This window comes from Aptenodytes patagonicus, chromosome 5 (genome assembly GCF_965638725.1).
Source record: "Aptenodytes patagonicus chromosome 5, bAptPat1.pri.cur, whole genome shotgun sequence".
Taxonomy (NCBI): Eukaryota; Metazoa; Chordata; class Aves; order Sphenisciformes; family Spheniscidae; genus Aptenodytes; species Aptenodytes patagonicus.
In genome coordinates this window covers 11,612,989-11,638,683 of record NC_134953.1, presented here as the reverse complement: position 1 = coordinate 11,638,683, position 25,695 = coordinate 11,612,989, and the positions used below count along the sequence as shown (strand labels likewise).

The 25,695-nt window shown below is 43.3% G+C and overlaps 1 protein-coding gene across 3 annotated transcripts in view; it reads left to right on the top strand.

The window, feature by feature from the left end:
• The first annotated feature begins 3,672 nt into the window (after positions 1–3,672).
• Positions 3,673–25,695, top strand: part of WASHC2C (WASH complex subunit 2C) — a 37,676-nt gene continuing 15,653 nt past the window's right edge. Inside the window, exons 1-21 of one of the 3 annotated variants that reach the window (XM_076338670.1) lie at positions 3,673–3,705; positions 3,780–3,893; positions 4,418–4,582; positions 6,218–6,283; positions 6,962–7,135; positions 7,806–7,899; positions 8,293–8,351; positions 9,163–9,210; positions 10,489–10,593; positions 11,135–11,222; positions 12,448–12,516; positions 12,893–13,005; positions 15,249–15,321; positions 16,119–16,175; positions 18,200–18,361; positions 18,967–19,100; positions 20,571–20,663; positions 21,182–21,286; positions 22,669–22,785; positions 24,295–24,458; positions 24,893–25,004. In XM_076338670.1, coding sequence (XP_076194785.1) covers positions 3,780–3,893; positions 4,418–4,582; positions 6,218–6,283; positions 6,962–7,135; positions 7,806–7,899; positions 8,293–8,351; positions 9,163–9,210; positions 10,489–10,593; positions 11,135–11,222; positions 12,448–12,516; positions 12,893–13,005; positions 15,249–15,321; positions 16,119–16,175; positions 18,200–18,361; positions 18,967–19,100; positions 20,571–20,663; positions 21,182–21,286; positions 22,669–22,785; positions 24,295–24,458; positions 24,893–25,004 — 2,112 coding nt within the window. In that variant the 5' untranslated portion in view covers positions 3,673–3,705. The remainder of the gene's footprint in view (positions 3,706–3,779; positions 3,894–4,417; positions 4,583–6,217; positions 6,284–6,961; positions 7,136–7,805; positions 7,900–8,292; positions 8,352–9,162; positions 9,211–10,488; positions 10,594–11,134; positions 11,223–12,447; positions 12,517–12,892; positions 13,006–15,248; positions 15,322–16,118; positions 16,176–18,199; positions 18,362–18,966; positions 19,101–20,570; positions 20,664–21,181; positions 21,287–22,668; positions 22,786–24,294; positions 24,459–24,892; positions 25,005–25,695) is intronic. The other 2 variants (XM_076338671.1, XM_076338672.1) reach the window with 2 other exon arrangements.

The following is a 25,695-nucleotide window of genomic DNA, read 5'->3' as shown; positions in this document are numbered from 1 at the left end:
TAACAAGCGCACAATACTGGCCTCCAAATTACTTTCAAGGTTGCATCACCTTGCCTTTAGCCTCCTACAGACATTCTGTAGCTACTAAAAGTTCTGTGCAGTCCTATGGGCCTGTGGAAATTATTGTGGGCACCCACTGGGGACCAGGTCCATGGGAAGGAATAGGTGTCAGCTTGTGCAAGCGTGTAAATAATGGATTTCCTCCTTTGCTTTGCAATTGCTTCTTGTGCTGATGTTCACAGATGTTTCTTTGTGGATGTAAAGAACAAGCTTTGAGGCTAACACAACCTATGCTTAAACTGGTGGATTAAGGAGTCCTAGTGTGCTCTTTGGCCTGGATAATTCCAACTGTTTGTAGCACCCCTCCCACCACTTTTTATCCCCATTCCATGCCTTGGTTTCACAGGAAGGAAGCTTAGGGATCTAAGCCAGGGGAAAGCCATCCAGATTGCTATAGCACAGAATCCCTAAGTGTGCCAGGATCAGCCCCCGCTGCTCAATCCAAACTCTGCTAATTTCATTACTGCATTGAGGAGGCAAACTACAGACACATATTTATGTCTGTATCCCCAACTCAGCTGGGAAATCCCAGAGCCAGCTGTAATTTCAGGCATATCCCCGATGCCAAGTCTGTATGTAAGCAAGCTTTCACACTAGAGCAACAAACTTTCATCACTATTGTCTCCAGTTTTAAGTGTTGTTATCAGAACTAACCAGAGGATTTATGGTCTGGAAGCAGTCTTTGGTAGCAAATTTTTAGATGGGCTAACAAGCAATTTCAGGATAGACAATGGCTTTTTCCACCACAGAGCAACACTGCAGAAAATAGACTGAAGCAGGACCAGGAAGAGATCCATAAAGGTTTGTTTCCTCCTGTACCATGTCTGCATAACTATAGCATCCCGTTATGCTGTGCTAGTTCTTCTACAGAAACTGGAGTGCAGAAGAGAGTGGCACTTGCAGTATGTGCTACGTTTCTCAAATCTGTCCCGTGTATATTTTCTCCAAACCCTTTGTGTCCTGTACTCTGGCCCATCTCTGCAATCCACAGGGGCCTCCCAATAACCTCCTGACTGCCTGACCCCACCTTAAACACTTTCACTGCAGCCTTTCAGGGTCCCATCAAAAGACCTCTGACTCATTTCACACTGCTGCAAATGCACAAGGCTAAGCGGTTGCACGGGACTGGCAGAATTACCAGGAACACCAGTCTGCTGTAACTTCTGTCCTTGTGGCCATGCAGGAAAGGACTTGTCCCCCAGACTGATTCCAGAAGCACTCTGCCCTGCTCTGAAAGGTCCTGCGGAATATGAGCTGCACAGACACGGATCTCAGGGCCACATACAAGTAGCAAGCGATGCCGCAGAGCTAAGGCATGCCTGTAAGCGTGGATATGAGAGAGCTCAGCTCTGTGCAGTCTTGCATGTTCTGTTTCTTAATATGCAAATTAGACCCTGATGACATATGTAATTTTTGATACCTTTACATTGCATATTCATTTGGAAAGTTTTGACAGGAACAGCAAGTGATTTTTCTTGTTGCCAAGGTCTCTCTAACCTTTAAAAGGAACCTATCTAAATTCGTCTCTAAAAGGAATTTTAGGACTGAAATGCTTTTTGGGACCCTGACAGTAACGTTTAGGTTGGGACTTCTAGAAAGCAGATTTTTATTGTGTCATTCGTAGCCCTCTCTGCTCAGAGACTGGTGTATGTATCACAAATAAAGTTTCCCCTAAAGGAACATTCAGGTTCCATGTTGCTGTCTTTTTTTTTTTTTTTTTAATGGAAACTAATCTGAAAGACCCCCAAACCTGAAGCTGCCCTATCTTTTTCAGCATCAGTACACATAGAGCATATAGACCTCACGTTTTGTAATGCACAAAGTTCTGTGCCAGCAGAACTTCGCATCATCAACAAAGGACTTGTTGGATTTTATTCCACATGTCGGTGAATATGGAAAGTAACTAATGGCAAATTTTTCTTGGTTTTCGAATGTTGCAGAGGAAGGAACTATGGCAAAACACTAAAAGCCTTGGAGAATAATTTTAGATTAATCCCATCTGTGTGTTTTTTAACAATCTTGCTCAAGACATTGTGAAACTAGCCTAGGCTAATATTTTTCTACTTGTACTTTGTCAGTTTCTGCTTTACTATCAGTATATTAAAATTCTTTAAATTCTACTGGGGTTGAAGGTCTGAGCCAGTTCAGTAATGGTGCCTTGTTATAGAATCACAGAAAAACAGAATCAAAAGGAATATGATGATACTTTGTTTTTAGAAGTTCCTATGGCCCTAATCTAGCAATATCCTTTGAGTATCTGGATGTAGCCATTAAAATCAATATATGAGAACTTAGAGATCTTGGGCATTTTGTCTTGTTTAAACTGAGAACCTAAGTAAGAAGTAAATCACCCAGTGCCCTGGTTCCTCACGAGGTCTTCTGTGGTATCACTGTAGCCAAGTGCAATAAGAAAGTAAATAAACTCCATGTCCTCATATCAAGGGTTGATCTAAATTGACTATTTCCAATGAATTATTTAGTTACCAGCTGGAAGAACAGATTATTTTATTGTCATTTCCTTTCTTGTTAATTCACTTGTAATAAAGAACATATGAAATACAGTGGTATGACAAGGTTTTTTAATCCATTGGAAAAAAATGACTTAGTGAGAAAGTGGGAAGTTAGAGTGGGTGTTTGACCTGTAAAGGCCCAGGGATAATTGGCTGTGAATCCCAGTTTGGCAATTTGCACTGTATATTTATTTATGTTAGCGTATATAGTATTTTCTTCTAGCAAATCCTGGAATTCCAGTGTGGGTTTATTAAGACTGATCCAGTTTAAACCAAAGGAGATTTCACCTGACTTGTAAGGTAAGTCTTACACTTGCTTTCATAAGAAAAATAGGAGGAAGGGGTCCCTCACTACTTGTAAGACCGGGCATCGGCGTACCCCGTTGCAGTGCTCCACGGGGGAATGCTGCTGTGCTGCAGACGTGTTGCCATGACCTGCTACTCCTGCCACCCTCGACTTTGTTCCCGGTGTAGAGTTGGGCCTCTCTGTGCACATGTCCGTTACAAGTCACGAACGGCCTCTCGGTCAAGACCCTTGAAGCAGTTGCAGTGGTGGAAGCCATCTCCCATCCGGTTCTTCATTCCCCTCGCCTGGGAGACACGGTTCCCCACAACTCGCAGAAAGGACTGCGTGAGCGTCCCTCACCCAGCTGGGAGCGACCTCAGCCGGCTTAGCTCAACCCTCCTCCGGGGGCTGTACGCTGCGATGGCCGATTTAAGCCCGGGTGGGCGCCCAGGGGAGTCCTCTGCTCCTCCCGGTCTGCCGGGCTGGGCTACTCCCAGCAGGGGTTGGCCTCCGGCTGCCACAGCCCCGTACCGAAGACACCGCGCCTCTGTGCCTTCACCCACACGGCTGCGCTCGGGCGGCTGCGGGCTTGGGGTTCGCCTGAGGCGGGGGAACGATCCGGGCGCGCGCGCCTGCCTGCCTGCCTGCCTGCCTGCCTCGCCCCCTGCCCGGCCTCCGCGCGCGGCGCCGCCGCGCCCCCTGCCGCCCTGCCCGTACGCGCGCCGCGCGCGGCGGGGCGGGGCCGGGCCGGGCGGCGGGTCACGTGACGGCGCTCAGCTGACTGGCGGGCGGGCGGCGCGGCGGATGGCGCCGGCGGGCGCGGAGGGAGCAGCGCGGCCCGCGGTCACGGTGAGCGCCGGGGCGGCCCGGGGACGGGGACGGCTGCGGCACCGGCTTCTCGGCTCACTGCCCTTCTCCTGCAGATGAACGGGGCCCCGCGGGACGCGGCGGAGCCGGCGCCGGTGTGGGAGCGGCCCTGGTCGCTGGAGGAGATCCGTAAGGGCAGCCAGAGCTGGTCCTTGGCTTCGGACGCCGGGGTGAGCGGTGCGGCCGGGACCGGGACCGGGTCTGGAGGGTGAGCGGGCCGCGGCTGCCCCGGCCGCGGCCTCCCCGGGGGCCGGTGCCCCCAGCCCCCCCCGGGGCTTAGGGGGTGTCGGGCGGGGCCGTGTGCGGGGCGGTGCTGCCGCCCGCTGGCCCGAGCAGCGGCCGGGGGTCGGCCGGCCTGCCTCGGGAAGGGCGCTGTGGTAGCAGCTCTCCGGGGCCCCGGCGGGCGGAAGTCGGGGAGGGCAGCCCCAGCCAGGGCCCGGCGGTCGGCAGGCTCTCCCGCTGCTTTAAGCCTCCGGTCCGGGCGAGAAAACTAAAATGAGGAGTCGGCCCGAAAGGCAATGCAGAATGAAGTGGAAGCAGAGACTTGGTCCTGGGTCTACGCGGGGTGTTTCGTCTAAACCGTGTTTGTTTTGGTGCTCGGTTGAAGTGTATGATCTGCTCTGCCTGTGGCATAAACGGTGCCAAAAGAAAAAGGAGTTGGATGCTGACTATTGCTTTCCTCTGTTGTAAACAGCTTCTGCATTTTCTACAAGAGTTCTCGCAGCAAACCATTTCCAGGACTCATGAAATCAAAAAGCAAGTAGATGGATTGATTAGTGAAACAAAAGCCACAGACTGTCGCCTTCATAATGTCTTCAATGACTTTCTTATGTTGTCCAATACGCAGTTCATAGAGAACGTGAGTATGCTTTTGTACGGCATCAAGCTTGTACTTCAAACATCGGTGTTGTGCCTTACTGTAATGTGGAGAAGTGATCTGACTTTTTGGCAAATCCGATGTTAATTTAGAGATGAAGTGGCTTTTAATCGCTTTCTGTTAAATGGTGTCCTAATTCCTTCGTGAGTGATTTACTGTCCAATATTGGCAAATTCCCTTTTGCCTCTTCTGAGGTACCTTCCTTCCTTGTTTATATGTGACACGGAGATCAGAGTTTTGTTTTTAGGACTATGAATGAGTTGAGATCTCTGGGATGTCTTGGTATATCTTTACAGGTAGCATGAATGTAGCATTTGGCTGCACTTGGCTGTCTAAATATGAGGAATGTTATACGATGCCGTAAAGTTGCCCAGTGGTGGTGTTTTATGCTAAAAGCAGTTGCTGTTAAAGGTGTTGGACTACAGTCAGTTGTCTGTTATGTTTGGTCATGATGAGCGTATTTGTTGGTTAATGTTCCCACTTTATGAATATTGCTATTTTAGGAAGGTAAAAGCTAGATTTGAAAGCCTGTTACAACGCTGTATCACTAGAAGCATGTTTATAATTAAGATGTGGAGCTTTAATAGTCTTTCAGATTTGTGGAGGGTTTTTTAGCACTCTGAGTTTTATCAGGTATTTTCTTTTGATCAGCATTGTTCTCAGGCCACGCGTGTCTCATCTGAAGCCATGATGCTATTATTGGAAAGACGCTGGCAGAGGACGAGACGAACAAAATCTGGATTTCTGTTGTGGGGTTTTTTGGTGGTGGTGCTGGCTTTTTTCAGAGCTGCAATGTCTTTTCTGGCCTACCTTTGCTGTTCAGCATAATGATTCTGCTGAGAACAGTTTGTACCAAACGTCTTAAATCTTGGGTGCTTGAAGCTGTCTGTTCCCAAATTTAAGTGCACAGAAATAGGTCCTCATTTCTAGTTCTCAGTTTAGTTCATGTGAGAGATCTGTCTCTTCCCAGGGGATAAGTGCACCTGTGTTTGAGAGATTTGGATTTAGGTTTGCAGCTTCAAGGGAGACTTTTTAGTCCATTGTGTCTCCTTGTAGCTGATCCTACAAAAGAGTGCTAAAAAAGCTGGACAGGAGGGATCATCAGAACAAACTGAAGGCTGAGGGAGGATGTGAACCTTCTCTGTAAGCACAGGGGAAGCGTAAATGCTAAAGAATGAAAGCTACTAAATGACAGAAAACAAAAGGAAAATAGCCCGTAAGTAAACTTAGGTTCAACTTTGAAGGTTTCTAGAATAGCTTTATGTTAGGGGGGTTAAAACAGTGCTTTTTTTTTTTTTAGCATATTCAGGTCAATCTGTGAACAGGGTTAAATGGTCAACTTGTCTTCTACTACTGCAGTGACATTTGCAGTCCTGAATTACCTCAGTTGGGTTGAGAGGCTGCCTGATGGTAACTTCAGGATGATGACTTCAATGCATGAAGGAGGCTATGAAGATGCTTGGCATCATCCATGGCTTCTCTTTTTTAAAAATGTAATAAATTAATGTGTAATTAATTACACATTAACATTGTATTTTATTTTGTTGGTGTGCCCGTGGTTTAGCCCCTGCAGCAGTATGTTGTTCTTACTTGAATTAATTTTGCTTGACTTTTTAGAGAGTATATGATGAAGAAGTGGAAGAGCCTATTCCCAAAGTTGACGTTGGAGACAAAACAGAGCAGGTAGTTAACTTAAGCTGCCTTGAGTGCTGGCAGTATGTTTGCAGCTGTTGTCTACCTTCTCATTTTCAAACTTATTTTGCGGACATTTACAGCTTACAACCAAACTGTTTCCTTTCTCCTTGAAGTCTCTCTGTTGGATAGTGTATGTCATTCAAACATAAAGTTGACAGTAACATTAGAGGCTACTACAGTGTATGATAATCTGTTAGGGCCTCCCCAAGATCAATACTGTGTCCAGTAGACAAGACTTATGTGACGATTTTCAAATGGCTGTGCATGTTTTTTCAGCAATAGAATTGAGGCCTTGGGCCTTCTTACTGGATTCAGAAGTAGTGAATTGGGGAAGCAGAATCTGACTGCAATTCCCAGGGATAAAAACTCAGAGAGCTTTCTATATACCCTACAGTCTAGGTGTATTATACCATAAATGTTCCCTTGATGGGCTGGGAGCACAAATAAGATGGTACTGTGCTGGTGTGGATGTTTAGAACATCTCTGTTTCTGGGAGTGATAAAGATGAATTAAGTCACGCAAAAAAGGGTTCTGAAGGTCTTTCTCTTACATATAGCGAAAAAGCTTTCATTGTACTAATTTGAAGTTGAAATTTTGCATGCATGTTGCAGTGAGATTGAGTCCTGAGTACAATGCAATGAGAATGTGTTGTTCCTGTTACTAAAGGAAAAGACACGGGAACAGAAAGAAGCTGATCTGATCCCCAAAATCCAAGCAGCAGTGAATTATGGGCTGCAAGTTCTGGACAGTGCGTTTGAACAGCTAGACATCAAAGCAGGCAACTCTGACTCAGAAGAGGAAGAAAGTAATGAAAGGGTGGAACTGATACTTGAGCCAAAGGTACAGAGACCTGTTCTTGCTGGGAGCATGGGTTTGTGTTTGGCTTTGCTGGACTTGCTCTTTGCTTCTGTCAGCAGTATCACTGCGTTGGTATAAAATTGATTACCTAAAAAGAGGATTTGATGACTGCATCTGAAGGAGAAGTGCTCCCTGCTGAGCTATTCCTTGTGTAGCCTGCTTGTCTTGCAGTTGGGTTAGCATTCAGGTATGGCACCCTAAAGGGAGTTAGTTTAATGGCGGTGAACTTGGAAAGGGAAGCCTCAATTCTGGGTGGAGTGAGACCTTTAAATTTCATGCTTTTTAGGTACAAACCATATCTTCATAGGTGGTTTTTACTTTCCCAGTAATTAAGAACACTAGGTGCAGGATTTGGGATAAGACTGATGCTTGCAAGTCTTTGCAAGGATATTCTTCTGTTAGATGACACCTAGAAAAGAAGTTGGGACCACACAAATAGAAGTAGCCCCCTTCTTCGACAGTGTTAAAAAGGAATAAACCTCAGCTGGCCCACCCAGTTGCATGCTGACTTGAAGCATGTGTCTGGTGGGACTCTCTTTAAACAGGTTTGTATCTTCCTTGAGTTAAAACAAGGGGTGTAAGACTTATGTCTTTGTCAGCAATGCAGAGCTGTTCCTAGATGTCAGAAAGACCTGATGTTGTCTCCTTCCAGGATCTCTATATTGATAGGCCTTTACCTTACTTGATTGGCTCTCAGCAGTTTATGGAACAAGATGATGTTGGCCTCGGAGATCTCTCTAGTGAAGGTATGTGCTGGCATGACCTTTTATTCCTATGTGAGTAACTAGTTCCTAATTGAGACTTTGGTCTGTTTTAACTCACAGCTTGGGTTATACTGCATAGTGTTCTTGCATGTTTAGATGCACACTGTAATTAGCTGGGGGAAAAAATGTGCATCATGCTGTAACAACCACTTTGCTGGTATGCAAAGCAGTAACTTCTCAGTAACTTGTGCTCTGTGTATTAGAAACACAAAGCGCTGAAATTTCGGCAGCCCTTCCAAACCACTCTTTTTTCCACCTGATTTTTAATTCTCTTCACAAAGCCCTTACAGTTGCTGCCGATATGTCTGGTGACCACATTGCTCTGTGTACAGATGTCATGTCTGATCTTAACTTCTCTGTTTTCATTTAAAATAGAAGGATCTGTAGATAGCGATCGTGGAAGTGTAATTGACAGTGAAGAGAAGGATGAAGAGGTAAGTGACAGAGTACCAGCTACTTTGCACAAGCATTCATGAGTCCTTGGTTGTGTATGAGGCCATTAGCTACCTTGCTTTTTCATGTGGGGTCTCAAGACAGTATTGCGCAATGTCTGTTCCCCATGTCAGTTGTGGTAAATGTGCTTTTCGTTATTATTCTTACACAGTAGTTTCCTCTGCAGCTTTTCGGAGGAGCAATAAAGTGGCTTTGGCTCTAACTGCTATTATAGTAGAATACTTCAAACTGAAGTGTTTTATTCCAGTCTAATTTCACTTTGTGAGGCAAATCAGATTCTTACCAAGTACTGCATTTATGGAGAACAGATCTGTTGTAAATTACAGTTACAAAGAATGGGATGGAGACTAACAGGAGCAAGTCTAAAGGTTAAGTAGGTGTCAGTAATGCACCTCCAGGCTTTGCCTCATAAATCTGCTGCATTGGACTATCGATTTCTGATATGTTTTGCCTGCCTTGGCTGGGATGTCTCTGCTTTGTAACTGTGCTATGGAAGCACTCCCTTTTTCCTGAGGAGTTTGCTTTTGGTATCTTTGCTCAATTAAAGTTAAATCCCTTTTGAGTCACTCAAATGCACTGACAGGTGGAGCTTGCTGTCTTTGCTAAATTAATGACTTTCTAGTGAGCTCTGTTCATAATGATGGTCAACGGTGGGGAAACAATTCCTTGGTCAGGTCACGGTGAGGAGATCTGAATGTCTAAACGTAAGCAAGTCCAAATCTTCTGAGCCCTCTCTTGACAACTGGACAAAAATAATGTGTGATGCTTGTCTTTTGGTCTCTTGTGTTCCAGGAATCAGATGATGAATTTGGAAACCCTAGTGAAGATGACCAAAAGACGGTATGGTTATATACCCTGGTACAACCTGAAAGACTTTCCACTTGGGACACAGTGAGGGTGCAAGAAAGAGGAGATAAGAGCTCTAGAAAATTAACTATTAAAAACTTTGGTTAAGCCTGATTTGTATAACTTTGTATGGGAAGGTTGTCCTGGCCAGATGGCACTGTGTTGTGAAATTGAACCTGGGCTGGGCTTAAAGACATGCTTGCAAGCCATCATTAGATGCAAAACATATGTGGAATGGCATTGCGTGACGTGTGTTTTCCTCAGGAATAATTTTGGAGTCATCGGAGTTCAAAGAATCTACCCCAGGAAAACGAGGCTCCTGTAGGATTACTGGGGATGTGAACAGTATTAAATGTTTGAAAAGTATGTCCATTTGGATAACGAATGAAAAGGGAAAAGATATGTTTAGATTGAAAAATTCAAGCCTGACCTTAGTTGTTGATAGTAGGTGGTAGTAGGAGAAGGAATCTTACCCACGTTTAGGTGCGCCACTGCAAAAGACGTCTATGCTGGGGATCCTCAGTCTGAAATGGTTTAGTGCCAAAAGAACAACGTTTCAAAAAGCAACCCTTTTTAAATCTATGTATTGCTAAAACAATGTTACAAACACACTCAGATGTTATGTTAAGCTGTATTGACCTTCATAGGGTAACTTTGTACGCCTGATGTATTTTAAGATGAGCAAGTATCTTTGGGTTGTTCATGATTTAGTTCACTTCTGGGCCCTTGACCGTGCCAGCCCCCAGCTCACAATTCACTTCATCTTTTTCATCCTCTGTTTCTTACTGACATGACTGAAGCCAAGACGTGGGCATGTATCGTCTGCCATTCTGCTATCCACCTTAGGAGTAGCTCAAGGTGATACAATTTTTTACTAGCTGATCACAATGTTCCTGAATTAAGGCTAAATAGTAGGTCTTCAGTGGAGAGGAGTTCGTAAGCTAAGGGAAGCAGCACAGCCAAAGCGGTTCAGGCTTGTGTATAGTAGCAGTACGCTCCTTGTGAGGAGAGCCTTAGTGTCCTCAGTTGCATCTCTGGTCCGGAAACGTTCAGTGACACAGCACAGGGGTGTACTAGAGAATGCAGCAACTTGCTTGGAGCTAGAGGCACTCTTTCTTTACCTCTCAAAAGCTGTGAAGTACCCCAAACTGGCTGAATGTTTCCCTCCTTTCAGTAAGTTTGCTTTGAATATTTTAGCTAAGCAGATGTAGTTTTGTGCTTGTTTTGTATGCCCACTCCAGGAGAACACAACAGGGTATTATTGTTTTTTAGAGGACAGCACAGATGAGTGATGAAGATGATTACGATGGCTGTGATCTCTTTGACTCTGAAAAAGAGGAAGATGAGGATGGAGACTTAGATGAAAGCACAAGGCCTGTAAGTAATTGTTGCCTCCCTGGAGAGAGAGATTTGACTTCCCTCATGAAAAATCTGTTCTTAACAGGGATTATAATGGTAGCTCTCAGTTACCTGGGATCAGATCCTGTAGAAAGGGCCTGTAAAAATCTTGAATGGTCTTTTAACATGGTTGTTCAGACTTTACCCCTTTAAACTAGGGGACTCCTGCACCCTAAGATGGCATCAAAGCTGTCTTTGAGGGTCATTAAGAAATTACTTGTTGCGTTTGCATGTGGTAAATGCTTCTTACTCGTCCTGCTCCCCAAACAAGGTGACATTAAAAAATTATATGATCATAAGGAACTAGAAATGGCTCTTTTTTCCTCTTGATGCATGCATAATCTCTTAATTGCTTTCTTAATAGAAATCTGCATTGTCTCTTCTGAGGGCTTCAATCAAAGTCTAGACAGGATATTGTACAAGTGAGGCTGCAGAATAGAGTATTTATAATTGCAATTGCATCAAGTTGGTAACCGGATTGTATATAAGGAATATGCTGTTATTTGTCCCTACTCCTCAGAAAAAGAAGAAGCCAACATCATTTGCAGATGAGCTGGCAGCCCGAATCAAAGGAGAAGTACTAGTCAAACAGGATGAAGAGCGTTCGTGTAAGTTAACACTAGATAAGCGCTTGTGAGATAGTGGGGGACTTGTGAGAGAGTTGAACAGGACATTCTGTGTAACAGAAGTTTCACAGATCTGTTATTTGAATATGCAGTAGGTGAAAGCCCAGTGAGAGGAATTAAAGACACTATTTTGTGTTCTGAGAAAATTTTTGACCATAACTTATAGGAATGGATTGGAATTCACTGAGTGTTGTAGTGGAAAACACATTGCTTTCAGGTGAGACAGGTCACTCCCCAAGCACACATATTATTTGGAAAGGTTTTCTCTCCAATCTGATTCTCCCTCTGCTTGTAAAACTGCATGTTTGACCACACGTTCCTCCCCCTGTTTCAGGTAAGTATGTGGAAGCCACTGGTCACTGTAGTCTTTCTGTGAGCTCTACAGCGGAAAGCCCCTCAAGCAGTAGATTTTATTCAGGCGGTGTAGGTTGTTTGATTTTTCCTCTTTGTGGCTTAAATATACTGCGTTTTGAGGAACTTTTCCTTGCTACTGTTTTCAGTGATATTTTAGACTAAATACTGCATTTACTTTTGCATCGTTTTCAAAGGGAGAGACCTCTTTCAAGTAGTTATATTCTTGCAGCAAAGCAGCAGTTGAAAATAGCTGACTGAAATTGAGGTGGCAAGTGCTTGTGAGCCTGCTTTTGACCTGTAATTCTGAGAGCATGAACAGACAAGAACAGTGTGTGCGTGTTCTTGTGTGGTTCAAACAATCAAGTTAGGTCTGTGGGTGTCGGAGTATAAAACCTACCAGCTTACCTTGTTCAGTTACAGGGAAATCTTCTGTTCGTGGAAATAACCTTGAGATGGTAAGGCTAGAAGGAATAAACTCTGGCTTTGCTAAGAGTTCGGGTAACTGAATCAAGGATAATATGTCTGGAGCCATTTGAGATGCTCAAAGGTTCTGTGTGTTCTGTGTGGGATCTGCACCATCTGGAATGCTGTGTTGCTCTCGCATCTCATTTGACACTAGTCTGTGTGTGGGCAACTGTGTTGAACCGACAGGGTCTGACAGAATGATGCTATTACAATTCTAAGTGCCAATTTTAGAACCTGTACTTTGTAGAATTGCTTCACTGGGCTGATTCATATGAAAATGTATAGGTCAGCTTGGTTAGATTATTTTTTTCAAGGTTCTCTTTATCATAGATTGATCACAAGTAAAGATGGACTATTTTATTTATGTTTTGAAACTTTCTTCTTAAAGCCCTGTCACCAGAGACCAAAACAAGGAAAACCCTGAAAGAGAAGAAAGAAGTGAGAGTTCCATCGGATGGTAGGATTTCCTCCTCTCTTGTTTTTGAATTGTGGGCTGGAATGTAAGACACCATTTAGGAAGTTGTGGCATCCACTCTAGAAACTGAGTGGGATATCAGTGAGCATCCTTCAGGGTGGGTGTGTACACAAATATAGGTTGTGATGTGTGTGTAAAACAAGGCTAGAAGCAGGCCTAGTGAGAGTTCCTCCTTAAATGTGGTCTTGTGGAGCAACCATATACAACCCAATATAACTACAGCAGCTTCTCTATGTGTGTCATGTTTATGAGAGAGACGCGATGGAATCAAACCAATTTTTATTTTGGCTGTCTCTTTAATTCCCTTTCCTGAAACTTGGTCAGTTGCACCACAGCTCTTGGCTCTTGTGCTTTCTAGATGAAGATGATGACATCTTCAAGCCTCCTAAGTTGACTGATGAAGACTTCACACCGTTTGGGTCTCGGGGTGGCCTCTTCAGTGGTGGAACAGGTCTCTTTGATGATGAAGAGGTGAGAATGCTGGAGAGGGTAGAAACGGAGTGTGTGTCCCCCTTTTAGAAACAGAACAAAAGATCCCGACAAATTCTCACCTCTGGAAGGCAGGGAGGGGAAACACTTTGTTGCTTGGTAACATTCAAGCATAGTGTAGCTTTCCAGTGGAGAGAAAGAACTACACAAGTGAGGAACTACTTATGTTCCCCTTGGCACAAAGCTCTCTCTTCTGCAGTAGTGCTGCTAGAGAAGCAAGTGTGGTCCTATAATTACATTAGATGGGTTCTAATTCCAGCAGAGCTTACTCAGCACCTGCCTCACTTTTATTTGTGGAGATAAATCAAATATCATACTGTTTATTTCTTTTAAAACAGAAGATTTCTATTAAAATGCCTGTGAGAATACTGAATTTTGTCATGGTCTCTTTCTCCCTGGGTGTGGGAGAAGTTTAGGAGGAAAGAGAACATGATGTCCTTTCCATTTTATCTTTCACAAACCACATCCAGACAGTGATGCTGTTGGGTTTCTCTGTCTCTGTGCTGTTAAAAGTTCCCTATTGCAATTATGTTATATTCTTTCATCTAGTTATTGTACAATTCCTGGGTTACCTGCACTGGCAAGAAAAGTTCACCCTTAAGCTTACTCTTGTTCTATATATCTATAGCTGACTTGATGAAGGAATGGCACAAAGTGCATTTCTGACCTTATTTTAACATCGTTTGTGCACGTGAAGGGGGAGAGAAACCCAATGTCAGGGATACTTAAGATTTAAGAATCTGACAGTGCAGCTGCGTAAAACAAATGATTGCCTCCGATTTTATCGTGCAGCTGATATTGGTAACAGTCCAGCATAGTCCAGAATAGTAGCCAAATTGTTGCCTTTGCGGGATGTTGTGTTCTTCGTTGCAACTAGAACAAAAGTCACGTGTTCCTTGGAGCTGAGGAGGCTATTAGACTGAAATTTGGAAGGAAACCTCATATACAGCTGACCTCAAGCTTACCATGCCAACCTGCTAGAATATAGCCAACAAGCACTAGGCGGGGGCATTGTGTGAAGGGAAGAGGATAGTTCTATGCAGTGCTTTCCACTCAAATGCAGCCTTTATTGAAAAAACATTAATGTGCTTTCTTTTTAAGTGGCAACCAACAGCTTAAAAAAAAAAAAAAATCCGATAGTGCAAGCCAGCTTTGTGTTGGTGTAAATTCAGATGACGCTATCATTAGAGCCTCTTGGTTATTTATTGCCAAGACTACTTTCCTCATCCTGTACACACAGGACAGCCAAGCAGATTTGTGTGTGATTGTTGCCTGCCTGCATACGCTTTTTCTTGGTTTTCTGTTACCTGAAGGTTAATCGCCTAGGAAGGGTAACCTACCTTCATTTGCCTTGTGCAATGTACTGTACCAGAAGGCAGCACAGTAGGTCAACAGGCAAACAGTAACTGGCAAATGTGCAATAACTCACTGACATTCCTGCTGCAGCCCTGCGCTCCCCTACTCTTCCCTAAGTATTGCTGCCTTCTTTCCACAAAGCTTTACACAAAGACCATGCATTTTGAGTCTCCAGGGGGGCAACCTCTAATACCTAACTTCCCGTAAGAGGGAGGCTTTCAAGAAATTAAGTGGTCGGTACTCACAAGATCTGGAGGTTTCCTGGAAATCTAGGCTGTGATTCTTGGGGAGGATCGGCACAGGGCAACTGCAGCCTGGACACAAGGACTTCTGTGGGAGTGTCCTGCAATGCTTTTGAACTATGATGTATATCTCTGCACCATACTGGTGTCTTAGAGTCTCCTTAGCATATAGGAGATATAAGTCATTCATCTTAACCACGTGAAGTTTAGGAGTATTTTTGTGCTTGTCCTGACCTGAATTCTTCCTTCAAACCTTACTGTATAAGCTTCAGTAGGAAAGCTTAGAAGGGTGTAATCAGGACCTAAACAGCTGTAGATTAGTGTAAGCCCTTGAAGATGTGCAAATAAAAGGTCATTCCTTCTCTGCAGTAAACAGACTGATAATCAGTGTAAATTAAATTTTAGAAGACAGAAAACTACTCTTCTGAATGTATGCACTCAAGTTAACACTTGAGTACCTAGGTTTAAGTCTGTATGTGCAGACATCCTTTCGAGAAGGGGGTGGTGGTTACCTCCTCTGTCTTGGCTTAGAAGTGAATATTCTACATGGAAAAATCAGCAGCTGTCTTTTGCTACAAAAAACAAATTCACCACTTCTTCTCCCTTTGCATTTTCATCTACAATCAGAGTGATCTTTTTGCTGAAGCACCAAAAGGAGAAGAATCAAAAGAGAAAGAGGAGCGAGTCTCAATAAGTGAAGGTAAGAACCAATTGTTGCCTCCTGCAGTCCTGTCTATGCTGTGATTTATCACCGCTAGCAGCTAGACTGTTGTTTCCAAACTAGAAAGTCTGGAGTAGCAATTGTTGGCAAGTCTCTTCTCCCCCGTCTTAATAGAGAACAGCTGTGTTTTGCTTGAATTTTAAATGTGTTTGTTCGCTATGATCTTTTACACACACCTATTCTCCTGGAGCTGAAAGGATGTCCTTACTGATGTTGGCAGAGCTCTCTGCATGCACTGGGTTTCTGCTGCTGAAGAATAATACTTTGCAGGATCCAGTTGTGGGTTTGAGTGGATTTCTTCTTGCAGATTAATGCACGTCTGAGTTTCCTATCAGCTGTGTATCTAGACCCTTAAGGAGTCTGAGCACACATTCTGTACTGCAGCAGCTTTTACTGAAGCATTGTTATTTGATGAATTTTCAGATATGGGTTGGGATGCTAAGCCATTTTGTTTTAAGTGTGTTATATTGAAGTGGTTTTGAGTGTGTGAATGTGAACTCTTGTAAATAATGCTATGTGTAAATGTATATCATGTTTATTAGCTTCAGTTTAGTAGAGCTGTTTTGTGGAGTTTTAATGGAGCAAAAATAGCTAGACTTACGTGTTTGAAAAAAAACAAGTTCAAGGAGAATGTCTAAAGAGTTCTGAGCTGTTGAGCAAAAAAAAAAATGGAGCTCAGAAGACTTCTCAGTTTCCTATTTCTATGGTAGAGTTCTGAAGACTTTGACAGCATAAAACAAGTGCATCCATTTGTATTGTACTTCCTATGATTTCAGCATCCTCTACAAAGTCCTTAAAGAAAGTTCCTGCAGGTGCAGTATCTCTGTTCCCAGGTATGATTCATTCAATAGCAAATTGCTTCATACACAAAATGTTCTTTTCTTTAAAACCTGCTGGGGAGGTTTTAAAGAAGAAAGCTATCCAAATACAGCAGCACTGCATTGCTTGATCATGTGCTTAATGACAAATACAGGTGCTTCTACCATGCTAAGCCTAAAATGCAGCGTGCTTTATGGATAATCAAGACTCTGTAGGAGCTCTGAAGGTAGATATCATTAATGGCAGATCTTCGCAGCTGTCAGCTTCCAGTGTTGTGCTATGCACTTTTAAGGATGTGTGTTACTTTAACTGATATTATACAGTTTAAGTCTGCAGTGCATGCAGTCACGTCTTCCCTCTATATTCTGAGAAGGAAATGCATTTTGATCTTGCAGATTTGATCATGTTCCTTTAGGTTAGCAGAACAGTTTAAACATCAAGTTCCTTTATTTTTATGGTACAGGTAAATAAGACCAATCTTGTTCTCTGGTTTTGATTAGGAGGATCTGCACACATGGGGAAGGACTGGATCTGTAACTTGGAGCTAGAAAAAAAAGAATTGTACTAAGTTCCCTGTTCCATATCAGACTTCAAGCTGAGCAATGAAAAGAAACATATGTCACCAGTCTCTTTGAATCAACTGACTTTGATTTCTGTCTCTGAGTAGGGTCTTCACCTGGCTGAGTTACCTTAATTTTAAGGTCTGCCCTTTATTAAGAAAGGCCTATTCTAAGACTATGGCTTCAGTTAACTGAGCCCTCAGTCAGCATGATTTTTAGAGTAGGGTGTATACAAATACAGCCTTTTTACTCCGAGATCAAAGATACACATCAGCAATGGTCACTCTACATAATTATAAGACTTGGTAGCAAAGTTTAAAACAGCAGATTGAGGTTTTCTTTATCCTTCGCTGTTTCTTGGAGGTACTGTGGCGTAAGCAGTGAACTTCCCATCATTCTAACAGTCTCCTGTTCTAGTGCATCAGGAATTAAGTTATATGTAGCATTTATTCAGTCTTCGGTTGCTCCATCTCAGTAACTTGTAGACAGGCTAAAGACACCAAAGAAAAACCAAGATTGAGGCTCCTTTGCTATTCAAAATCGCTCAATGAACACATTCCCAATGAACAGTTTGTTTAGGAACTTGAGAATGCTTAATAATTAATCAAACTTTGTGGCTGTATTCCTGTCAATCCTGTGGCACTTTCTAATGGTGCGATACACTTTTTTTTTTTTTATAATAAACTGCTGCAGTGCTGGTCAAAATTCATGCAGTCAGCTGACTTTTAACCAAATAGCAGTTTTTCTACTTTCTGCCAACCTTTCAATTAAGGTATCTTCCCCCACCACCACCACCATTTCCAAGCATCTATACATAAGGAGCAAAAAGACAGGCTTAGAAGCAGGCTGCCTATTATTACCAAAAATGCTAAGAGTGTTTGCAGACAGTCTATCAACATGCACGTATCACTGAAGCAGGACACTTCTGCACCAGATGTAGAAGAAACAGTTGTTACCAGCTTATTCTAGCTGATCACTGCCATATCTGAAGTACGCGGGAATCTCATGCTGCAGTACTGCTAGTGGTCTCGCATGAGAAGTGCAGCTTCTTGGGAGAACTCAAGTCACCTGTCCTCCCCTCTCCTCAAGCACCTAACTACTTTTATTTGTCCACAGTGGTGTGCCTTACTAGTTAGTAAAGTAGGATTCTGGTTTGGGAAGTCCATAGGGATGACAGTGTGGGAGTGCTGGGTCTCTAGCTTTAACACGGAACCTGGCTGCTGTTCCCAGGGGAGATGAGCAGGTTTGAGGAAGAAGTGAATGCAGTGAGAGTGAGGGGCCATCTGTCTGTGACTTGGCTTTATCAGGAAGTTTCTAGCTAATGCTTTTGATGCAGCATTGTTGCAGGAGCGCGTTAAAAGTTGCTGTGATGGAAACTCTGCCTGGCTCCACTTACTATGGCACAAGTTCAGCTTTTCGCTAACTCTGGCAATGATCTCTGTGTGGTGTTTCCCCCCACCCCCCAATCTGACCTGCAGGAGGAAGTGATGTGTTTAGTTCCACTGTAATTGTGGAAAAAGACAAGAAACCTGCAGCACAGAGCACAGAGAAAACTCCTAAACAACCTGGGAAAGTTGTTCTGTTTGATGATGACGATGATGACTTCTTTGTGGGATCAACTAAAAAGCCTCCAGATTCAGGTACCTCTATACATGTGCAGTGGAAGATTAAACATTAAAGGTCATCAAAATTCAAACTGATAGGAACGATGAGTTACAAAATTCAAACCTGCATCACTCTTAATTCTGCTTGGGTTTTTTTTGTTTGCTTTTTCTTTTTTTGTTATTGGCATTTCTTTTCGTCAGTGGTGTGAGACTGGTTTATTTGTACATGCTCTCCACTGATTTTCCTTTCTTAGGATGCTCCTTCTACTGCTAGGGCAGTATCTTGACTTGAATCAGGGAAATGGTACAGACTATTCACACAGCCTTGAGTCCCTGTGCCCAACACTCCCTATTGGCAGGCTCTAGGCCTTTAGAGGTGCCAAGCCAATACAAAACACTGCCTTTAGAGGTGTCAACTGACTCTACCCCAATGCTTGTTGACCGCATTCTCTGTCACCAGTGCTCTCAGGTAAGTGGTGTTTCACTTTGAGAGCTTGTCTAGCTTTTTCTGTTAAAGACTTCTGATGTTGGTCATCTTTAAAAAGGGAGCATGGTATCTTTTGAGACTCTGGTATCTTTTCTTGTTCAGTAGTGGTTGTTCTGTTCTCGTCATTCCCTGTTTGTTTTGTCTCTTAATGCAGTCAAGTCCACAGCTGACCTGTTTGATGATGATGAAGAAGGTGACTTATTCAAGGAAAAACCTGCCATTCCTCCTGTGGTTGCTGGCACAACTAAAGAAACAGAAAGCCGTAGGGAGACAGTCATGGAAAAAAAGGTAATGGCATATAAATGGGTCGTATGGCTAAGGGTTTAGGAAGAAGTTGCTACTGCAGCTGAAGTAGTCTTTCCACACACAACACTATGGAAGTGCCGTATTTGTGAAACAGAACTAGGTTCATAGGGTCTTCCGTGACCTGAGTGCTTCAGGGGTCCTTAAGTGCCTTTTGCCTCTCAAACTTTGGGTTTATTTGAGGGCTTTTTTTGTGTGGACAGTGATTGGAAGAATCTTATTAAGGTAGGATTGAAATGGGAGCAAAATAAGAAGCCTCTGATAATAAAAAATGTTTATGAAGTTCATGGCTGAAATGAAACCAGCCTGACTTAACCTTTGCTGTCACAGTTCTGTGCTGCAGAGACTGTGTTTGCACTTATACCAACCGCTGATAGCAACTTAACTGGTAACCTATTGCTTGTATATATTGTGGGAGAGGAAGGTGGATGTCACAGTTCTACCTAAGCATATCCAATACTTGGAGTGTTTAAAAAGCTGATTTTCAAATGAAAACTCTTAAATTGTAGAAAGCTCTAAATGCTGTCCCGAGGACACATGTACAGAGTTATGAGAGCCTCCTAATGCCTACTCCACTTTCATTTTCAGAGCAGTGTCTTGAGGAAAGTAGTAATGTTTGTTTCTATGGCAGAGTTTGTATATATTCATTTTATACATATTTGCTGTCCAAGGAGTATTTGAACATAATGAGCTACAGTGACTCTTCTCCCCTCTGGACTGAGAAGTGTACAGTGCTGGGGATGTCTAATGCAAATTGCTGTAGGACTTTCTTCATATTGCCTTATGAGAAGCACCTGAGCACAAGGGCCAAAGCCAGCTTCTATTTCTGGTGCAGTGCAAGAGTACCCATAGTCAGTGGAGCGGGAGTGGTGGTGGGAGGTCATCGAATGCCATTGCTCTCATCTCATAGCACTTGGCTTTTCTGGAGGAGAGTATGAGAACTGATTCAGCAGCACCATTCCTGCTCTGTCAGGAAGTAAGAGCTGTTTTATACTTCAAACTTGCTGACAGTAGTGCTTGGGTCTGGAATAATTCTGAGTTTAATGGCAATATAGCTGGTGGCAGGCTGGGGCTGTGCTGTGCTAATGCAGGAAATGATGGCTGGCACAAACTGCCCTCTTCCTTTACAAAACACAGCTTGTTAAAAGAAACATTTTCATTTAACTCATGAGGGGGCCTGGTATGAGTTGCTGCATACATTTTTCTGCTGAGAAGGATGGTGGTGGGAGGGGAGCCATATGGTAAGACTTGCAAGTCATTCGTACATAGCTCTGGCTGCATGTGAGGAGCTCACTCAGCACATGAGTTTTGGACTTCAGCCCATGGGTGACAAGTTCTGTCCCTTCAACTGCTGGGACGCTGCCAGCAGCATGCCTCTTAGAAAGGGTTGTAAGATGTGCCTGCCCTTACTGAATCTAAATGGGTGCTGATGCAGTGTCTTTATTTGTCCTAAAGAGTCAACCATCTTCAGGTGAGGACTTCAAGCCTTTATCTGAAATGCCTCCAAGAAAACAGAGGGGCCTCTTCTCTGATGAGGAGGATTCTGAAGTGAGTACCTCTTTAATAAATCCTTACAGAAATCCTTGGGATCTGAGTCACCCTGACTTCAGTCCACTCGTATCTGGGGACTCCTTATTGATCTGTAGGATTGGGAACTCTGACATCCATGCATCTACTCACAACCATTCTTGAAAGTTCCTTCTTGCTCCAGGAATGAAATCTCTGGGAACAGTTTCCCTATCTTCAGAGAGTTAAACTTGTGTGGTACGCACAGGCATAAATTGAAAGCCTGAAGAGGGGAAAGATCAGCAAATCAAGAGCAAGAATCATGAAAGACTGTGTATGTTTAATCTTGTGTCCTCGGCTTCCAGTTAGCAATTAATATGCAAAGCTGAGGGAAATCCCCGTGGAGTTGCAGGTGATTGGTACATCTGAGTAAGACAATCTTTCCCTACTTTACAGGCACACTGAACACTTTTTAAAAAAGGAAAAACATGAACGTCCCATTTAGAGTTCTTAAACGTATAGCATTGCTTTGCAACGTGATATTTCTTTGGTTTGCATAGGACTTGTTTTCATCAAGTAAAACTGTGAAGTCCAAAGCTGTGTCTCTCCCCACCAGCAAGTCCATGACAAAAGCTCCGCTCTCCTTGTTTGATGATGATGAAGAGGTAAGTACCACTTCCTGATACTGCCTGCGTATGGGAACCCTCCTGAACAGCCTGTTGCAACTGCAGCAGGAAATATTCAGAAGTTTACAACGCTAAGCTTGTAAATGGAGGACTAAATTAGAGCACTAAATTGATCTTGCATTGTGTAGCAGTTCTGAGCGTGTAGACAACATTATGGAGGAGAATGGTAGCAGGGACTCTTGCAAGTTCTTGGTATCTTTTTAGTATTTTGCAGTCAGTGCATATCATCTCTGGACCTAAACATGAAGGACGTTATCCCTCTGATTGATAGGACTAGAGAACACTGAGCAATAGAACGGATATGAGCTTCAAGGAGCTGTTTTATCCTGGCCTGTGGTACCTAGCCACATGGATGACTTCTTGCTTCTCTTGTGTCATGGCTGGTGAATTCCTTTTTTCTCGCTTTTCAGTGTGTAAGAATTGTGGCTGCTAGTGTAGAAACTGAGATCAGAGCACAGTTTGTGCAAGAAACTTAACAAAATTGAATTAGTGTGTGCTTTTCTTACCTTTTTTTTTACTCTCTTCTCCCTCCCACACACCCTCCAAAGAGCTTTCAACTCTGGGCCTGCAGCCTTCATGGTGAATTAACTTACCCCATAGTCTTAACCTGAGGCAAATAGGAGGCCTGCTCAGAGTCATGAGATAGAGGACTTCTGCAAACTCAAGATAAAGGTTTCCTGTTCAAGAGGGGGCTGCTTCCAGCTCACCTTTCTGAATAGGGGCTCTTCAGAAGCAACTGTCAGGATAGTGAAATATTTTGTAATGTGGTAAGGTCTCTGGTATCTGCCATGACGGTTGTGTTATGGAACTGAAGTTCAAGTTGAGTGGAGAAAAGCATAAGTGTTAGGTGGTGAAGTCAACATATGCTTTTGTATATTCTGATGCCTATATAATAATCTGCATGAGCATCTTCAGGTGAAAAGTCTTGGTTCTTGCCCAGTGGTAATGGTTCAGCTTGCCTGTTGCCTGTCCTCTCAGAATAGGATTAATTCTCTATTTTATCATGCAGATATAGAAACAGTGCCCCAATGTGTTAGCTGCTGTGCCACAGAATTGCTGTGTGGTGGTTTTTGGCTGCTGGTCAAGCCTCATGGTGGAGAATCTGTGGGCCAAAACTAGGCTGTGTGTTTACAAGTTTCTGGTCTATCAAATGCCATATGCGTAGAATTCCCTGTACCAGAATACTGTATCACGCTTGAAATTGTCTTCAAAAAGGGTTCACAAAACACCATTTCTCTATCCTACTCATCTGAGAAGTGGATGGCAACAGTGTTTTGCATGCTGATGACTTCTCAGTGAGCTTTTCATTGTGGTTTTGGCTTTTGATTTTTTTAAATATATTTTTTTTATTTTGTTTTAAGGATCTCTTTGGTGTGGTACCTGCCAAGAAGCAACAGGAAAAACCCCTGGAAGAGAAAGCAAAACAGTCAGAGCCACTCAAGAAAGCCTCCAGCTTATTGTTCAGCAGTGATGAAGAGGTACTGAGGAGTAAGATTTGGCTGAAAGGAGTTACTGGGCTTTATACTGGGCAAAGCATAAAACTGTTGAGACGGGACCCACAGTCAAACTGCTGTGTCCACATGCCATGCCTACCGCAATCCTCTGACTTGTTTGCAGCTGAGGAAGCTGTCTGATTCTTGGCTCAAATTATCTCAGGATCTAGGTAACAGAAGTCATGTGGAAGAGAAAATCAGTATTTTCAATGTAATTTATAGAAAGATCGATAGCAAATGGAGGCTGCTGCCAACAAATCTGACTTAAAAATACTAAAAGGGAAAAATAAGTTTGCTCTTACTGCTTTAATTTCTGTAAGGAAAGCTTAGTAGTTTTAGATAGATATGTGGTGAGTTTTTCTTTGTTTTGGGTTTTTGGGGTGGGGGTTTTTTGTGTGTGGTGGTGTTTGGTGTTTTTTTCATTTGCTTGGATTTTGGTGTGTTGTTTTTGGTTTTTTGGGGTTTTTTTTGGTGTGTTGGTGTTTTGTTTTTTGTTTGTTTTTTTTTTTTTAAATCTAGGGATGGGAAAAATGAAACATAAATGAGTAGGCTTCCCAGAGAGCAGCCCTCTTCTAGGGATGGATTAGGTGTGGTCCAGCATCTTAAATGAAAGCCAGAGACACTAAGTAAATCAAAAACTTGTGTGGAAAGTCTCTGAATTAACTCGTGAATAGGATCCAGACTGTTCTTGGCCTTCCTACCCCCCAAAATTACCGTTTTGTGTAGACTTGGTTTTTATTACCTGTCCTGTAATTGCTTCTTTGGTGGATACTAGTAATATCTTTAGATACATTTTTCTCTTAATGTAGAATAAACTGCGTTCATACCTCAACATACATGTAGTCCCTTTCAGAAAGGGGACGAACAGAGGTGGGGAACAGGCCAAACCATCTGAAATGCTGGGAATAAGAAAACACACAGGCCAGAAAACTCTCCTAACCCCAGAAATGTTTCCTTCTAATGTAGAGTTTTGACTTGTTCAGTGGGTAGGCTTGATTAAATGCTAGCTCCAGAGGTGGGGGGGAAAGTACTGTGGTTGAAAGTTGAGGAAATAAGTGCAGCATCATGCACTCTAGTAATAAGGTGTCTTGGGTGTGGGTGTTGTTTTTTCTATGGTTTTTTTTGTTTGGGGTTTTTTTTCCCCCCATACATCAAACTTGCTAATTATTTAAGTGGCTCGAATCAGGTTTTACTGGGTGACCTTACTCCTGTGACTACAGTTGACACTGACCGCAGTTGTCAAGAGCAACTATAATAGTAAAGTGTGTACACCCTATTTTGCTGGGCAAATACTGTATGCCAAAAGGTGGCCAGGCCCTCTGCAAAGCCTGAGCAATGTCAGATTACAGTGGCTAACACAAAGGCAGGAAAATAAACTAGTAGAGAGATGCAAGGACTGCCAAGGTGCTGAAGTGTTTCTGCTTATAGAGAAAATGGGAAAGTGGCTTTGACCAAGACAAAAAAAAAAATCCTTAAGGGTTCCTTATTTTTAAGGAACACTGGAATGTCTCCAAGCCAGCTAAACTTCCTTCTGAAGATGACCGAAAAGAGGACCCTGCAAAACCAGCTAGCACTGTCAGTCAGGCTAAAGCTGTGAAGAAGACGAGCCTCTTTGAGGAGGAGGATGAGGAGGATTTATTTGCGATCACTAAAGAGAGGTGAGAGTCACGGGGGGGGGGGCGAGGGCATTTTTTCAGAACAGCCCAGCAGTGCCCTCAAAACCAGACGGACCCAGGCATATTGCAAGTGTTGTCCCTTGCTACTGCTGCTGAGGAGGAAGTAGAGGTGTGTGAGTGGGAATGGGCAGGGCTGGGCTTTTACCTTTTTTGTACCTGTGGTGGATCATTCTCCTTGCCACCACTGAACTGGGGTCTCCATTTCCCTGCCTGCGATATAAAATCCTCTTGACCTCTTTTTATCTTCACTTCTGCAGAAAGCTGTGCAGACAAGAAGGGAGGGTGGTGGAATTGTTGAGACAGTGGGACCACTTGCTGCAAATGATGGTCCTAAGTTATACTTCTAAACAGATGCAGTGCATGGCCTCTGAAACTTTTGCACTGAATCTTCCACTTTCTCCTCTCTCTCATTGCAGCCAAAGAAAGCCACAGAAGGTATCACTGTTGTTTGAAGATGATGCTATTAATGGAGAACCGTTCTTCAGCTCCCAATCTACGCTACTTCCTTCAGCTGCTAAGGCTGCAGTGGTACCTCCCCTTTCTTTTAAAACTAACATGGAACACTTAATCTTTTTATAGTCTATCTTCCTTGTTAGGTACTGAATGTAAGTCTAACTTGTTTTAGACAATGGTAGTTCTAGCAAATTGGGAATGGGAACAGGGCAGACTGAACTCTTATATGTAAAACTTCTTATTACTGTCAGCCTAATAAAGATTTCACAATTTTCTTGACCGCTAACCCTAAATTTGTTTGGTTTATGCTAAAAGCCCTTCCTCAGGATGTTTTGAGAGCTCTCAGCCATAAAATACCATTAAAAGGAACAGATGCCTTACTGCTGACTGAAGCTAGGGCTTCACCCTGTGTGTCACCTCAACACAAGCTGGTTCAGATGTGTCTACAGGCTTCTTACTGGCCCTCTGTTGAGGGTGCTTGTGCTATCCTCTGTCTTATGAGCTTAGCCCATAGTGTACTGTCTGTCTGTGCTTTGGAATTGAGAGTAGGAGTTGCAAAAGCTTAACACAGCTGTATCTCTAGTGGGAATTCCTGCATGTGTGTGTGTGTGTGTGCTGTCGTCCCCCCCCCCCCCCCCCCTTGCCTTTCTGCTTACCAGGAAAACAGTTGTCATGGCCCATAAAGACAATAAGCTTGGGAATAGAAGAAGAAACAGGCAAGCCACAGTCTAGCTCCTGGCAGTCAGATGAAACTGTGCACCAACCA